Source organism: Helicoverpa zea, chromosome 25 (genome assembly GCF_022581195.2).
Source record: "Helicoverpa zea isolate HzStark_Cry1AcR chromosome 25, ilHelZeax1.1, whole genome shotgun sequence".
In the NCBI taxonomy this organism is placed as follows: Eukaryota; Metazoa; Arthropoda; class Insecta; order Lepidoptera; family Noctuidae; genus Helicoverpa; species Helicoverpa zea.
The window spans coordinates 1,655,102-1,673,784 of record NC_061476.1 but is presented as its reverse complement, the minus strand read 5'-3'; the positions used below and the strand labels follow the sequence as shown (position 1 = coordinate 1,673,784).

The 18,683-nt window shown below is 38.1% G+C and overlaps 1 protein-coding gene across 1 annotated transcript in view; it reads left to right on the top strand.

The window, feature by feature from the left end:
• The window catches only part of LOC124642567 (microtubule-associated serine/threonine-protein kinase 3), a 91,084-nt gene that overhangs the window by 28,032 nt on the left and 44,369 nt on the right, over positions 1–18,683 (top strand). Inside the window, exons 2-3 of the mRNA XM_047181008.1 lie at positions 2,081–2,169; positions 5,866–5,940. Of these exons, the coding sequence (XP_047036964.1) occupies positions 2,081–2,169; positions 5,866–5,940 (164 nt within the window). The remainder of the gene's footprint in view (positions 1–2,080; positions 2,170–5,865; positions 5,941–18,683) is intronic.

The window sequence follows — 18,683 nt, the reverse complement described above, 5'->3', positions numbered from 1 at the left end:
CTTTCGCTGCCGGCTGTCGTGTCCTGCATGGTCGGCAGCGAAGAAGGGTGGAACGCCGTCGCCTCCTTTTGCGAGGATGTGATGGTCGCAAAGGAGACGGCGGAAAGGGAGAGGGAAACTAGTACCACTCTCCCCGCCCGCAGTAGACGTAGTGGGCGTCGCAGGGTGGCCGATCTCCGGCCACCATAGGGCGCGGCCTGCGGGCGACAGACTAGGGGCGTCTGTCGTCCGAACAGAAACAGGCCTCGAGACGGTGGCGTAGTGTTGCGCGCGCCTCTCCTAGTTGAGTTCACTGTGGCCGCTGGCTGATGGCCACTTACGGTGACGGGGCCCGCCTTCAAACATCTGGCGGGCCAATACCTGTCGGGGGTGCGGAAGAATGCTTAGGCGATACCCGTGCCCTCGACACAAGGTAATTGGTGGCAACACTGGGTGGGTTTTTAGCCGGTAAGAGTCCGGCACACCCCCTCCACCGACCCCAGGTGGAGGGTAGTCCATGAGGATTTTCCCCCTGTTAAAAAAAAAAAAAAAAAAAAAAAAGGTTGATAATTCGCAGACAAAATGAACTACGATATGTGATGAATCATACTTAAAAAAACCGCAGACACTCTATATCGAAATTATCTTAATCACTTTGTATTCTACGCGTTTTACCCAAACATAACATATACAAAGACTACTCTGTTTACATATTAAAAGGATGTTATTTTCTCTTTACGTTTACTTTCAAATACATTATAAAGAGTATCTGAGTATAGACGTGATTACCATACACAATGTTTTATATTTAGTTGTTTAACTTGTATTAGAATTATCATAGATTAGATAAACATTTCGACTTTGTTATTCCCCGTTACGTAAAGGTGTGATGGAAATTTTAGTCTAGCTATGTTTTGAGATATAGGAAGCAGCTCTTACTATTAAACGGGCAGGGCTGTTAGTCAAAATATCACACAGGAAAAATCAATTCTACAGATCCATACGATTCTGTGTTTAGATTACATACGATACAGTACATTTCAACGAGAACAGTTGACCAAAGAAAAAAATTGGTGCTCCCAGACAAAAAATCGAAAATTCTTCTAGCCAATGCCAGTCCTTCGAGGAAGATAAAATAAGAAGAATTGACGTAGTAAAGAGCTTACCAATCTATCTCATCTTTACAGCCACCGTTGTTTACATTCGATACTCTCCGATGAAATACGACAGTCTACGTAAAAATAAACCGTGTTTATTTCCGTAGACTTTAAAAATACCACACACTTTAAATGTAGTGGGTATTTTTATGATTTAGAAATAGTATGACGCTCGTTGCGTCATTGGTATAAGATGGGATCACGGAGTAAGGAAAGATAAGTGGAGTTGTCATAATGCAGGTAGGTCAGGCGCCTTCTTCTACATCAAATACGTACGGTTTGCTCGGCCAAAATGATCAACTGACGTCGCATTGGGGTTCTTTGGGAGGTCTATCAATGGTTTTTGGTATTACGGGATCCAAAGACGGCGCATTAGGGCGGACACAGTAATGGTCCTTGTCCCCCGAACATTATGCATCGCTTCTTTCTTAGGAGATTTTCTGTTATGGCATATCCGCTAGTTATTTTGTTCTTCATGGCCGGGATGAATAATTGTACTAATCTAACGTGTGGGAGACAGCAAGACGCGCCTGAATAATTACGTAATACGTTCACATTTATAATAATGAACACTAGCTGTTTCTCGCTGAAATACTTCTCTTATTAATGCACTTGAAAGCGTTTTTAAGCAATACTTTCTAACACCCTGATGTTAGACATCTATTTTAAATAGCTAAGTTTGAGCTCTCGCTAAAGCTTTTTCACCAAAATCCGTTAAAACGATTCCTCCTTCTTCTTCCAGCCTTGTTCCCAAATTGTTAAAATAGTTTACCACTTGATAAAATAAAGTTGTATTAGCTCTTATTATGATAGGTACCTTAGGACGTTATAATTTGATTCCGATAGCGGAACTTATGCATTCAGATGTGAAAGTGTTTCCTTCCAATAAAGCAATTAAATCAGTTTCTATTTCTAATAGTATTATTCTGTTTGTATTGTTCCAGATGCGACAAAAACTCCACGTTTGTCGAACTTGGTGCGTATGCGCCGGTCCGCGCTCGGGAAGTCGGCACCTACGCTCTCGGTTCACGTCGTGAGTATAAATTGTGTTTATTTATGTTTTCTATTTGTTTGTGAAGGCAAACTGGTGTTTGTTGCTTAAGGAGAGGAAGGTCCCTTTGGTCCTTATTTTACATGTAATGGTACTCATATTATGTACTCATCATATGTACTCCTCTTATGTACTCCTCTTATCTACTCCTCTTATATACTCCTCTTATGTACTCCCCTTATGTACTCTCTTATGTACTCCTCTTATGTACTATCTTACGTACTCTCTTATGTACTCCTCTTATGTACTTCTCTTATGTACTCCTCTTATGTACTCTCTTATGTATTCTCTTATGTACTCTCATATGTACTCTCTTATGTACTCCTCTTATGTACTCCCCTTATGTAATCTCTTATGTACTCCTCTTATATACTCCTCTTATGAACTCGTGGACCTTTCTTTGTATACGCGTTTTTATATAATAGTATAGATTAAGTTTACAAAAATTAAATTATAAATTTAAAAAAACCCCCGACCCAAAAAAAGTACGCAATAATTATGACAAAAGGTTAAACACGCCAAACCCTATAAAAAGCAAAAAATAACTTTTAACACTACGTAAACTAAATTTTGTCGTGTCGGGGGACCGCTCTAATTCATTACTTTAGATACGTGTTTTTTTTTTTTAACGAATGTTGTAATTAGGTAGGTATCATTTGATTTATGTAAGTATTTATGAAGGTAAAAAGCGGTCCCCCGACACGTCAAAATTTAGTTTACGTAGTGTTAAAAGTTATTTTTTGCTTTTTATAGGGTTTGGCGTGTTTAACCTTTTGTCATAATTATTGCGTACTTTTTTTGGGTCGGGGGTTTTTTTAAATTTATAATTTAATTTTATTTCATGCTTTTTAAAGGAGCTCCTTAATTTTTCCTTCTTTCATTTAATTTATTTTATCTTAAGATGGGTCGCTATATGCGATCTCGGCCAAAGGAATCTGCTTAACAATCCTCATGACAAATTGGCTCTGGGAGAATTGCACAGATTGAGAAACAATAAAGATTAACCTTTGGACATTCTAGATTTTCAGCAAAAATATAAATCGGTTTATCCGTTTCATTCCGGCATTTCAGGGTTTCATCCGCCACATCCCATTTCCAGCATCAGGTTCTCGTCAATCAGAAACATGAAGAGAACTCGTCAAGACAAATTCAACGAGCCCAAACTCGATGGGTTTACTAAAAGGCAGTTCAGGGTTACGTCTCCTACCTTCGTGCCCTAACAGCAGACCAGCTCAGTGGTTCCAAAAGACATTAGTGTTTCAAATTTCAGATCCCACATATACTTGCAAGTAAACTGAGCGTGTAACATTCCTATCACATCTAGCAAACGAGCTGATGACCTTGAAGACCTGAACCGATTTCCACCAAACATAGCTAAGAACACTCCCGACTGACATACCTTTTAAACAAAAAAAACCGCATTACAATCGGATCATCCGTTTGGGAGCTACGATGCCACATACACACACACACACACACACAGACACGTCAAACTTATAACACCCCGTCGTTTTTGCGTCGGGGGTTAAAAAAAGGTTAAAATAATAGTCTTACAAGTCATAGAGACACTACAGAATATTGTTAAGCTCCGTATAAGCTAGCTCACTTTCAATTGAATAGTAGGCGTAACTAGTGAGTCATTACTTATGATCTTATATCCGAGACTGCTAAGCCGTTATTAATTGACATCTGTATCTGTCTTATGATATTGCTAATGTACGATTTAAGGCCGTTTCCAGTATTCTATCTATCTGTTGTTTTTGTTACTAGAGATAGGATTTAGACGTTACTTGTACGGGGCTACTGTTGCAGCCTTTTTATCGTCCCATTGCTGGGCACAGGCCTCCTCTCTCACGGAGAAGGATTGAGCATTAATCACCACGCTTGCTCAATGCGGGTTGCTGATACCTGGACTGGCTAAACCTGGACTTTATAGTCCAGGTTTCCTCAAGATGTTTTCCTTCACCTTTTTATCAGCCATTGGTGTCTAAGATATATGTAGAAAGTACATACAAACGTAGAAAAGTTGCATTGGTACTTGCTTGACCTGGAATCAAACCCACACCCTCATACTCGAGAGATTGGTTCTTTACCCACTATAGTTCGGCCATTCAGAGAATGCGTTCCTGACACGTCGCGATTGAACTGACGACGTAACTTTGCAATGGCGTTGCAGTTACGATAAAAATATTTTTGCTGGTTGTTTACCGTTTTAACAATTGAGGAGCATTAAAACAACATTATTATATCAATAATCAATGAATGTTATTACGTCGTCAGTTCAATCGCGACGTGTCAGGAACGCATTCTCTGAATGGCCGAACTATAGGCCCTAGGCCACCACGACTACGGGGCTAATCAAAATCAAAATTCTATCTATAATAAGGAAATCTAAAGATAGTGTATTGGGAACGACCATAAGAGTATAGATATCACTATCCCTTTCACACAGCGGAACTAAGGTCTCAACATTTTCTACTAAGGCCCTTAGGCTTTATTGGTTTGTAGAAAACACAGTCACGATGCGGTTTCCTCCATCACGATAGAAAAAACAAGAAATAGTAAAGCTACAGGTTTACTTGATTCGAACGAGAATTTTGATGCGTTTAAAATTATTTGTGAACACATTTTTTTGATTGCTACTTAGGTATAAATTGCGGGTTTTATTGCATAAAAAATATGTACACAAACTTATGAGTAAATAGGACCCTAAAATTTAAGAATTTCTTTGAACTTTTTACTATCTCATCAGAAAGACATCTATCTCTGAGGAAATCCAAAATAGCAATAAAGTTATTCGCAACTTTGCGGTGCTTTCTTCATAACCAAGTTCTTGAAATGCGAAAAGAAATAAAGAAAAATATTCTGAATACTAAAGCAAAATTAATTTCCAAGAGACTACATCCAATTTTAGCGAGAAAGCACAAAGCTACACCCACTTGAGAACTTTAAATTTTCTCAGAAGCAAACAATTCCTCTAGTGAAGTTCTAGGAATATTTTCTCTAAGACGTGGGTGGAACAACACAATTAATTGGTATTAAGAACCTACAATAGCTGTTGTAGGCGGTTAAGACTTTTAGAAGATCAAAAGGGTAGCCTCGAGGTTTAAGCCTACTTAATAAGAAAACAGTTTCTTAGAAACAATGTGATTTTTTCGACGAATTTGAGGATTGGACCAGTCATGTTTAAGGGCTTTTTTAGCAGATGACGCAGCCAAGTGAATGGATAGATTGCGTGAAACATGTAATGAAAGAGGAGCCAGTATTTGATAGTATGAGAGTTAAAGCATTTTTTATAAATACATTGGGCAAGGCCAGGACCAATGCTTCAGCAGTAATGAAGTTTGGTTTAGAAGCTTCTTTTATGGGTGCTTTAATACTAATCGAATAAATTCTCATTATTTTCCCACTTGACCATATACTTCTTTAAAGAAACATTTAAATACCCTGCGTTTGTTTACATTAAATTACCTATATGGAAACATAATACAATTTGCAAAAAATGAAAAAATTATGCCAAAGTGTGCTCTTGGCTTGGCTCCAGATCTTTGTTCGTTTGTTTAAACGCACCCTTATAGACAAATTTCTTCCATCATCACTATTTATGGACCTTAAACTTTCTTCAATATCTACAGTCTCTTCTTAGAAACATAAGTAACAGCAAAACAATTTTCGCAGAAGGAGACATGTGCGGTGTCCCGGCGTCCGTCGCGTCTGCCGCCGCCACCTCCCCACCATAGGCTGTCACTAGTGGTGAGGATTACTTATAAGTGTTACTTACTGTAGACTATTGAGGCACTTAAGTGAAGGTAAACAAGATTGATGGTTAGGACTGTTTACAGAAACACGCAAAGTACTGCTTAAAATAATGATTCAATGTATTAAGTAACTGTTGTTTTTATATTTTTATTGATTTTTAAAGTTTAAAATAAATAGTCGTAGTAAGTTTGTTTGCCTTTAGTTAAGTGTATACTCAAACGGATTATAAATCCTTCCAAGGCTTTTTGGTTTGGTTATATGAGTTAGTATCACCGTGAAAGAGGTAAGTATGAAGTGTGGTTACCTTACTTACTTACCTATAAACTTTCAGCAATTTCCTGTAAAAGTTTTACACCCTAAAATTGGCTTAGCACAATTACTGAAACTCCCTGATGGACTACAAGTGCTAACATAAGTATAGAGAACTCAAAACAATTCCTCGAACAGATAGCGAAAGTGACTTTCGTGAATTTTATCCATATTATTAATGACAATGATCGTGTGGGTTTACGAGAACGGTTAATCAATTCGATAACAAGTTCTTGGGAAAATTAATTGAAGATTAGATTACCTTAATGATCAATGGTTCTAAAGATTGATAGAAATTAGCTGAGATTGAGCTCATGAGCGTGTGATGACGGCAAAAAATGGAAGACTGCAAGTTCTTCTAATCTTAAGTTGCCTAGCTTTGGATATCAATAACTAATTATATCTACTCTAAATGCTAAAGTTTCGTTGAGAGGAAATATCAATGAATGTCATAATACAAACTCTGTCACTTCATTATATAACACTGAACTGCTTCCGTCAACGGTTTCACCCGCATCGTGGGAGCTACTTCTCGAAAACTGGCTATCTAACACTTACTTGCCTTTTTTAAAAAATAGGACCTGAGTGAGGACTGTATAGTCTGAAATCACCAACCCGCATTGAGCAAGCGTGGTGATTAACGCTCAATCCTTCTCCGTGTGAGAGGAGGCCTGTGCCCAGCAGTGGGGCGATAAAGGGCCGTAAACAGGACCTGAGTGGTTCAAACATAGAAACTCTTCAGCTTTTATAACATTTAAGTAAAGATACGCTACACTAACGTTATTGACAATATACTCGTAACATAGTATACCTTTTATTAGTAAGAAGGGTATCGTATGTCCTCATAAAACCTCTGTCAACGTTCTTACGTAGTTTCGAGAAAGTTCCATTGCTGGAGTTTTTAACTCACTATAGGGACGTTATTCCCGTAGGAGTATAAATCTTAATTTGTTGCGTTCCCTCTTTAGAGGTTATAAAAGGACGGATAGTTCCTTGCTTCTTTTTAGGATTTGTTTAGTGAAAATTTTGCAATAGTAGATTTGTCGTTGAAAGGCAATGATGAAGATTTTGGTATTTCTAGCACTGTCTGTCGTTTTTCGACAGGTGATTTCAGATCTTAAAAGAGAGAGGGACAATGGATAAATTAAGTCTTACTAAAATGACTTTCAGAGAGAAACTTAGCTTCTTCTGTTTAAATGAAAATGTTACTGTTACTGCCTTTTTTTTATCATCGCTGGGCACAGGCCTCCTCTCACACGGAGAAGTATTGATCATTAATCACCACGCTTGCTCAATGCGAGTTGGTGGTAAATGAAAATGATTTGATTGAAAAAGTTTTTATTCTAGCTCCATGTGCGATTTATTTATGTACATACACAATATTAACGTTATACACCTTTTTATTATAGCATAAGCGAAGATTAACGACTACAGATGTGCTATGAACACTTTATAGATGTTTATGAGTCCATAAAATTGCGGAAGTAAGTAGCCGATGCAGTAAAGTTGATATTTTCCCATTTGTCAAGGACGACTAAGGGGGAGAAGATATAGGGTCTCTATACAGTTTTCTAAGGGAAAATCGAATTTTAGATTGACTCTAACTGGCCCACTTTTTGACCTTTATTTTGGGTCATAAAAAATAGGCTGAGACCTTGTTAGGTTTGTGCAGTCCACTTATTAAAAGTTACTCAATAAACATTTGTCTCTCTAAAGAACAGACTCTTTAATAAAATATTCTATAGGTAACACATATGCATGTGCCTACCAAAGAATAATCCCTACTAATATTATAGATGCGAAAGTTACTCTGTCTGTCTGTCTGTTACGCTTGCACGTCTAAATCACTGAACAGATTTTAATAAAATTTGGTACCGATATAGAGTTGACCTTGAGAAAGAACATAGGATAGTTTTTATTCCGGATTCTTGAAGAATTCTCTTGGAAACGCGATATAACCGAACTCTACGCGGGCGAAGCTGCGGGCGGAAGCTAGTGCATAATATAACGTTCTGTATAGGTAACACATATGTATGCACAAAATACATATTATTATCTCCGTACATATCAATTGACCGGATCTCTTACACCGCAATGACACTCAATGTCCTTGCAGTAACCGCGGCACCGCGTAATAGGAAACGTATCAACTTATATAATACCTATTTATTAGTATTACCTAGTCGTTCGGTTGTTTCCAAGTAATTTTACTTGGAGTATTTAAATAACCGGTGACGCTATTGCCGTACTTTCCCCATCGTCAAAGACACGAAAGTACGAACACCACTCTTATGAGTACGTCAAGTTTACGTTTGTCAATTACCTGCTGTGCCTAAATTCGCAGAAGTTTTCCCATAGACTCGTGTTCGGGCGGTTACGGATGGTTAAATGTTTAAAGATTTTCAACGCACTTTGTCTCAAATAACCTTCCACAGTCGATACTTGTCTTATCTGCGAAGGATTGTTAAAAACTCATTTCCGACGTATCCAGATTTAGTGAAGTTACCGCGATACAAAGTTACCAGATCATAATGATACATATACGTTATCTTTCACGAAAATATATTTTGTCTCTACTTTTCCTAAATTATTATATTTTAACAACAATAACAACTTTTCCTTTGCCAAAATAAAAAAAAAATATTTGTTGTAACTGAAATACGTAACCTTTACTATACAAGTCGTATGGTATTACTTCCACGGTAGCGGTGTTGTCACGGTGTATGCGCACTTGCGCTTGCGCACATGTTCCATGTTATTAACACATCGACCCTGAATTATAACGTGATAAATCTGGAAACATCTGGGTGATTTGCGGTTATTGTTACATTATTAATTGCCACTAAATGTGGTAGTAGGAACTATATTGATAGATTGGAGAAGGTTACAAGCAAAATTCTTCTAAAATACAAGTTAAATATTGAACGATATTATGGAATTGTGTAATACTTCTTTCAAGACTGCAAGGTGTTCAGTAGCTGAATGGGTCTTTGCGCTGCTTTGATTGGTTCGATTGACAAGCAAAACAAAAAAGATAGGTACTTCAGAATTTGACAAAAACCCTACATGTATGCATCTCAAATATCCCTCCATCTTCTATGCCATTTAACATGTTATCACGGTGATCTTCTTCGACATGTTTTAATACCTCAATTAACACAAATGTCTCCATAGATAGGTTGACAAGCAATAGACATTGTTTCTTCCATTCCCATATAAAAATGCTAATGTTTACGAATAAGGCTGTTTTTCTACATCGCCATGGCTGCGATGAAAAACTGTCCTACTTACTATATACGGTGAAACATGTGGTTTTCATTGTCGTTGTATCATTTCTTGTTACCTCACTATCAAGTTCATGACTTGATGATCAACTTTGGTCTGCAGGAACTCATGACCCCTTCGGTGTGCTTCTGCTGTGCCTAAAGCAGAAAGGAGTATCAGACTTTTAATGACTAAAACCTGGAGCCCACGTTGTTCATGTTCCACGTCCACGGTGAGGCTCGTGATGGGGGTTATTTTAGCTAGTCTTTGTTAAAGGAATACCAAGTGGTTTGTTGACCACGCTTTGATATTTGTGAGTAGATAGATAGATAGATAGATATACTCTTTATTATGTACACCAAATTAAAAAAAAAAAAACAAAAACAACAACAAAACACTGATCTACAGATTTAAAAGTCGGTGACACAATGGGCGGTCTTATCGCTAAAAGCGATCTCTTACAGACAACCTTTGGATGGATTGAGAATAAAAAAGAAATAACTGTATTGCAGGTAGTTTTTGGTGTACTATGTATAATATTAATACCTAAAAATAGACAAAATAAAAAAATAAATAAATACATATACATATAATAAATATATATTTATAAAATAGCACAAATATGTATATATATAATATATATTGAAAGTTGCCAATAAACTTAGTGATACCTACTCCGCAACAATATGGTATTTTACTGGATTATAAATTGGAAAGGTAGTGCTTTTTCACCAGGTTCTTGAAGATTGCTAGAGATTGAGCCTGCCTTATTGTCACGGGCAATGCATTCCACAACCGCACAGCTTGAACGGTAAAAGATTTATCAAAGAAGCTAGTGGAATGCAATGGCATCTCTAGCCTCAAATTCTCAGATGACCTTAGACATTTTGCATGTGTGTCATTAAGGAACTTAAAACGTTCTTTTAGATAGGACGGGTTTTTTGGATTGAACAAAATGTTGTACAGTAAAGACAGGATATGAGTATTCCGGCGAAGACGTATAGGAAGCCACTTGAGTTTTGAACGGAATTCAGAAATATGATCATATTTGCGCAAGCCAAATATAAATCTAATACAAACGTTTTGAAGTCGCTCAAGTTTATCAAGCTGTGCCTCAGTGAGATCGAGATAACTGACATCAGCATAATCAAGGATTGGAAGCAGGAGGGATTGTGCAAGCGCCATTTTGGTGGCTGTCGGGAGAAAGTTTCGTAATCTCCTCAAGGACCTGACAGATGCAAACACTTTCCGGCTAATTTCTTGAAGTTGGGGACCCCATGTAAAATTTTTGTCAATGACAATCCCTAGGTTTTTAACTTTGTCCCCGATTGAAATAGCAGTGCCACCAAAAAAAATAGGGGGAAGTTGCAGCCAGTCAATCTTTTGAATCAATCTAGAGCTACCAACTACAATGGCCTGAGTTTTTGCTGGATTGACTTTGAGACCATAAGCCTGACTCCATTCGCAAATTGTAGCCAAGTCGGTGTTAATATTAGCGATTGCATCTGCCAATTCCGAGAATGCAGCTTGGCTATAAATTTGTAAATCATCAGCATAAAGGTGGTAGGAAGAAAGAAGATTTTTGGAAATAGAATTAATAAATATCGCGAAGAGTAAAGGAGATAAAACGCCACCCTGTGGCACGCCAACAGAAGTATAGCACCATGAAGAGTATGCGTCTTCTATGCATATACGTTGACGGCGGCCAAACAGGTAACTACGAAACCAGTCAATCGCCGTTGGAGATATGTTCAGAGAGCCAAGTATGCCAAGCAGGACATCGAAGTCGACGGTATTAAATGCATTACTAAAATCTAGCAAGCAGAGAACCGTCAGATTCCCGGTGTCCATGCCACGGCGTATATCCTCGGTAATATTCACCAACGCTGTAGTGGTGCTGTGACCAGGTCGGAAACCGGACTGGAAAGGATTCAGCAGGTTATTCCTACACAGAAAAGCATTCAGCTGATCATGGACAAGACGTTCTAGGACTTTGGAAAGGAAAGGTAGGATGGAGATGGGACGATATTCTGAAAACGAAGCAGGATTCGATGTTTTGGGTAAGGGGATGATTTTGGCTTCTTTCCAAATAGATGGAAAGATACCACAGGATATGGAGTAGTTAAGGATGTGGCACAGGACAGGCAAAATTACATCAAGGATTGGAAGTATCATTTTCCGACTGATACAATCATCACCTACAGCATCAGAGGTAATGGATACTATACTCTTCTTAACATCACAATCAGAGAATTGACTAAAGACAAATGCAGGATAATCCGGAGTTGGTTGTTTTGAAAGATAATCTAAGGTGCGAGCCTTAGCTGTCCCACTGTATGAAGACGACAATGAAAAGTGTTGATTTAGAAGATCAATATTTAACTGTTTCGAAACTGGTTCTTGGCGTGATTTCCCAACTCCCATGGATTTTAGAAATTTCCAGACTTTTGCTGGGTCTCCATTCTCAACTGAATGATGGAAATGTTGGCGTTGTGCATCCCTACACACCTTGTTGCATCGATTGCGAACCTCTACATAATGCTCACGAGTAGACGTACTAGGACGACATTTGAACTTTGTTTTTGCTACAGCCTTCTTGTGCATGACAGTCTTGATGGTATCCGATAGCCACGGAGCCGGAAGATGCTTCAGTTTGATTGCACGAATCGGTGCGTGGACGTCGTAAAGCCGTACCAGTGTGTCAGTGAGCAACGAAACTTTGTCATCGACCGACTCAGCGGCAGCCAGCGGTGCCCAATCAATACTGCCAGCATCTCTGCAAAGGTCATCCGTGTTCATGCCACCAAAATTACGCTGCAGAAGGATCCTGGGTTTAGGTTTAGGAGGGCGAATTTTGTATGAAAGGAATATTAAGTCATGGTAGGAAAACATATCAGCTGCACATTGACCATGCTTGCTGACATGTTCCTTAGACGACACAATAGCAAGGTCCAGTAGTGAAGGGTTACAGTTGGGGAAGTGGTGGGTGGCACTTAATGGCAGGATTGACAGGTTGGACGATTCAATCGTTGAACATAAGGAAGACGAGCGGGAATCGTTTTTCAATAAACACGTATTAAAATCTCCCATAATAATGGTGTGACTGTAAGAAGGCGTTAGGTTTTCGAGGAGATGTTCAAGGCTGGAGAAGTAATTTACACGTAAGGAAGGACAATAGAAGACACCAAGCAGAATTTTGGCATGATTCAGGCTGACTTCTAAAAAGAGATGCTCACCGGCACCCAGCGGTGGTGGTTGTGCTGACATACTAATAATAGAAAAAGGAATATGTGGACGAAGGTAAATGGCAACACCACCCCCACCGCCAACCGTACGATCATTTCTTATTAGCTGAAAACCTGGTAAAGAATAGGAAGTAGAAGGAAGACACGGTTTTAACCAGGATTCTGAAACAAGGATAGCATGAACATTCTTACAGTCTAAGTTAGCTAGCATGTCAGAGTAATGTGCCGGAATACTTTGGGCATTTATATGGACTACATTAAAATTCTTCGGAACATCAGAAAACTGAGCTTCAAGAGTATCAGCAAGTGTGGGAATACTGGCAAAACTATCACTGCTACAAGCAGATAAAAAAGTTTCGGCATCGCTGTCATCGCTACAGTCTAGCATTGACGATACTAAATATATATATAAAACTACAATATAATTCAATATATAAATACAAACAAAAATAAAATTAAAATGTATATCATTAATCCACCCGCCGGTTGTGTGTTTACAAGATTGCGACTTATTACAATAGTTAAAAGCAATTCAAAACACACAACAAAAAATAATAATAAAAATAAAATAAAAAAGCACTAAATAGTATTGAAATAATAACATCCAAGTAGCCAAAGAAAAAAGAAAAATATATCATAATAAAATTAAAAGTAAGCAAATTTTATAGAATTACATGAAGTGTTTCCGGACGAACGAACAAAAGCTAATATAGTTTGACTTAACATGAAATGACAGAAAGGAAATGACAGCAGTTTGACATACGTACAAAAATAATAAGTTTAGTGAAAGAAGTTAGATAAAAAATAATTTTGGACAGTAATTTGAGGGTACATACAGTTCATCTAGAGCTACCTGGATGCCGCCACTTAGAGGACTAATTACTTTTTTTTGGCGGCGACGCGTTTGCCTTTCTTCGGTACTGGCGTTGACGGCGACGGTGAAGATGAAGGAAGCGTCGCAATGGAACACGACTTCTCCTTGACCTGCTCGAGCCGAACGAGGTCATCTAGTGTCCCAACTCGATGCCTGGAGCCGTCCGAACCAACAACATAGACATGTCCTTGCTTGGTCCAGCAGTTGTTGACACCAAACTTGTCACGCGCCGACATAAATAATTGATGACGAGATCTAGTAAGGAACTCCGATACCGTTATGCCCGTGCCTTTCAGCTTCGTCTTAGCAAACCAAATGCTATCTCTTACACTCACATCTCGTAGTTTGCAAAGAATGGGCCTGGGTTTACTTGCACCGATCGGTCTACCCATCCTTTCGATACCCGTTCGAGAAGAGTATCTTAAACAAAGTCCACCAGTCATGCAAAAAGAAGTACCCCGTTGTCCGGGTAACCGGATTGAGGAGGTCAGATAGGGAGTCAATTAAAGTCCATGTAAAATATCGCTGATTCCGATTAGACTGGAAGCCGACCCACATACCCACCATACGCTATTTGGAAAAGGGTAGGCCGACTGTTTCTTTTATTTCGACTGTGTAATTCATACTTCACAGCATATATCCTTGAAGTGAATAACAGTAATCGCACATTGTAAACGGCTGCCAGCATCGGTTCAACAATAAACGTTGTTATGTAACTTACGTAACTGATTACGTGACGGTTAAGGTCAAGCGTGAACTGTACTTGAGGAAACGGTGCTAATTGCTGCTTCGTTATTTTTTTAATTAAAGCCTAGATTGACGACTGCATTCTTGGACTAGTGGCAGGAAGAGAGGTTACTGAATTACAGGCCTTGGTTCGGTTAGTCTATCAATCTGATTGAGTTAGTAACTTGTAGCATATGTAGGTAAACGCTTTAAGTTCTCTGTATGGATATTGGTAAAAGGGGGATTTTTGAGGATGCTGTTCAATGTTATTCGATGTACAAAGGTGCTAATTTAAGTAGCCTAATTTCAACAAATGAATTTGACTTTGGATATGTCCCCAGCTAGAAGGTAGGTCAGGTACTCCTATGTTTAGTGAGGTGAGAGAAAATAAAATGAGTATTATTTCATAAGGTGTTTGACAAGTGACAAAATATGGTTGGGCTGTAATCACACCTCCAAAGTAAATACCACTATGTGATAAGATTACAATGTTAAAGATAATTGTCGACGTAATATTTTAATTGGGCGCACCCACTTGGCACTTTTGAAGTCATTTGATTTGGTTTGTTGAGCTCGGAAGTTGTTAACTACTTGCGGCCTAGTTTCTGAATATTGCCTAAGTTTGTATTGTGTTCTGAGATATCTTTATAAGTATACTTTTAAGGGTTGTGAAGTAACAATAAGAAGAGGAAATAAAGGCAGATTATATTTACAAGAAAGTCAGGGTAAACGTACGTCACGGCCGAAAAACGTCTACAGCTGGACCCCCCCCAACCAAGGGGATTAGCCCAAACTCACCACGTTGGGCATGCGTAGGTGATAAAAGCATAGGCATTTAGAAGTTTGGATCAGCTGTCTCTTATGTTTATGAAAGAAACCAGACAGTATTATACATCTTCGTGTATCAGCTACGTAAATAAATCAAACAGAACTGCGTAAAGATCGCGCCAAAATTAACGCCAATTAAATCTCAAGCATACTCCGACGCGCACAGAAATACATATTTACGTCCATCGCATGATCGTGGACTATTATCTCCAAGAATCTCCACATTGCACGAAGTTACGCGTCAGTCGCAGAACTAAAATAAACAAGTATGTAATACCGGTAATACTCAGACGATGCGTTGTGTTTAAATCTAGACGGATTTGTCAAATGATACAAAATTCTTTAGTCTGCTATTGATTCAGTTTTGGTGGTTATTCTCGATTTAGGATTGCTAATTTGCCAAAATTCAATGTTTATTTGAAAAATTTACCCCGTTTTTGGAGAGAGGAACGATAATCATCATCAGCCTAGCCTTTTCCTTACGAGGTTAGGGTCGGCTTCCAGTCTAATCAGATGCAGCTGAATACTAGTTTTATGCATGAGAACCCAATACTTACCCCTTGGTATGTAAGTTCGAAAATATACTTTAAACAATTAAGTATTTGCCCTCACAGATTCTGATAAACACCTTAAAAACAGTTATTGTTACGGCTCACATTAAAAGGCGATGAATCATAACGGTGACCAAGGGCTTGGCCTTTCAGGGTTTTGATGACCTTGTCTTCGATTTTTGCACTGTATTTCTCTTATATATGATGTCACAGAAATGTCTATGTAGAAGAAGAAGACATGCTTTGTCGACCCGAATAAAATTTAAGATAAAGGCAGGATAAAGGAGGATGGTGATCGCAATTTTTTATATATTCTGACCAGTGGCGGATTTACCAATAGGCCAAGTAGGCCAGTGCCTAGAGCGGCAGATTTAGAGGGGCGGCAAATTTTGCGAATTTTTTTACAGTTTTTTTTTTTTATAATTATACGAGTACACAATCCATATATAAATAAACGATTAATAAACTCACTGTAATATATATATGCTTAGGTTTATGTGATCATGAATTTTAAAATATTCCAATAGCGTTTCAATAAAAATAAATTGAAAAATCCGATCGCTTCGCTCGCGGTTTCTTCATCTTTTCTGGTTTATTCTGCGCTCTTTGAGTCCAATCTAACAAAAAGTTAAAGCACCGAAGTAGCAAAAACAACTGACGCTCTACGCTGACGATTTCTAAGCTGTTCAGGAGGTGGAGGACTTTTGTGTCCCAAATAATTTTGCTTTTGTGTCCTCAAAACTCAAAAAAATTGGCGCTCGCTACGCTCGCGACTTTTTCACTTTAGGCCGGTTTTATAAACTCGTTTTGGTACTTTACTGTTCTAAATCTTAAAAATTTTGCGCTCGCTGCGCTCGCGGCTTTTTTACTTGGCACTGGTTTCTATAAAACTAGTTAGCGCTTTATAACTTTGCAGTGGTATGACTCCGGTTTCTTTATGTTAAACCTAGCAAAAAGCACCATGAATGATTTCTACACAATTTTTAAGTACTTCAATTACAATTTTAGTCCGTGATTATATTGTGTCGTTTTTTTGGGGGGGTGCCACCCGATGGGTGCGCCTCTGATATAGTACCTACCCGAACGAATGAACCGATTTTAATTTAGTATTTTTTTTGTATTACAGGTGTTTTACGGGCGAGTTTCATGAAAATCAATTGAGCCGTTTAAAAGTTACAGAGGTTTTACGCTTTAAAGTCGCTGTCAGATAAACTTGTTAGGTCAACATTAAACTCTTCGGTACATAGCGGGTTGCAAAAATAATCTAGTAACTGACAGAAATATCATTAAGTTCACAATCATTAGGGGCGGCAAAAATTGAATGGCCTACTAGCGGCAAATTTGTAAATCCGCCACTGATTCTGACGATAAAAACTTGCATCATGTTTCAACCTATGACTTTTGATGAAATGCTAGTAAAAATGTTAAATGACAATATGAAATGAAACACAAATCAGTACTCTATTATAGTATCTTGGAAGTAAAAAATGAAATATTGCTTCGGTTGCCAATAGTTTTGAGAAACGCACAAAAAAGCTTTTCACAGACTCATTTTCGTAAGAAATAAAGTATACGATAAACGAAATAGAGTTTTTGCTTTTTTGTTGTAACGTCGGAAAAAAAATATTTAAGGCTTATCAAAAAGTATTACAACTTGGTGAAGTGACGCGTGACTGAATCATACGTTTTAATTTAAATACATATCTACAATATTTTCTGAGTCTACTTTTTACGATGTATTTATTTCCGGATACACGATCCAAAAGTATCATATCAAGAACTGTAGAAGGCTGGGGCTTCGTTTGACCTTATAATACTAATATTATGGGATTGTTTGCCACAATCTTGGCATACTACTCGAATTGGTTACGGCTCAAACGCAAGCCTGTGATTTGGAAACCCATTCCCACTATAGATTATACGAAGAAGTAGATAGACTGGCTCGATTTCCCATCCTTTAAATGAGCCATTAACTTCCTAAAATCAAGATAAATCCGCATCATTAACGTTTTTTTTTCTCTCGATTTAAAGATCAGCGTAAATGATCTTCTGTGTCTTTCAAAGTAGTATTTATAATCATCATGTCACCTCTATATTACCTTGAGTTTGTCCTCTCTATCAGTCATCAGATATCAACTTACTGTCTGTTCGCCTGTTAATTTTAAATCTTAGCTAAAATCGCAAAGCTTATTTCGATTTTTAACCGACTTAAAATTGGGAGGTTCGCATTTTTGTAATAATGAAATAGCCTTCTTAATTCGTGTTGTAATTACCTATATGTAAATGAACTGTATTAAACCTAGAATTTTGCGCGTCATCTGAAGGTCAATTTTAAAAGGACTTAGCACGGGCACCATACTATACCTAATCAAGTAAATGACATAAAAGTAATCAATATGATAATTAGCGACGAAGAAGGTAAAAGTGTAACTATCAGTTTTTTTAACCGACTTCCCAAAAAGGAGGAGGTTCTGGTCCGTTTTGAATCTTTTGAAACACGAGCGAAACTGTTGTTAAATAAATGCATTTATTAAATATCATCTGCCTAGCCTTTTCCCAACTATGTCGGGGTCAGCTTCCAGACCGACCGTATGCAGTTTTACAAAAAGCGACTGTCTATCTGACCTCCTCACAACCCAATACCCTTCGGTAGAGACTGGTTGTCAGACTTACCGGCTTCTACCCGTAACGGCTGCCAACGGTGTTCAAACATATTTATTAAATACATAGTTAGTCATCAATTAGTTAGCGTAGTAGACTTAATGGCACTGCTAATCGATCAACGATGTCTACTTAACCTTAGTTCAGCTGGTCAATTAAATGCAATACCAGCTTCATAAATACAACTGTTGTGTTTGCCATTGATTACTTCCTATGGTTTTACGATAGGTTCGGTAACAGGCGTAAAAAGGCTTGTTGAGGATATGACAATATCCTTTT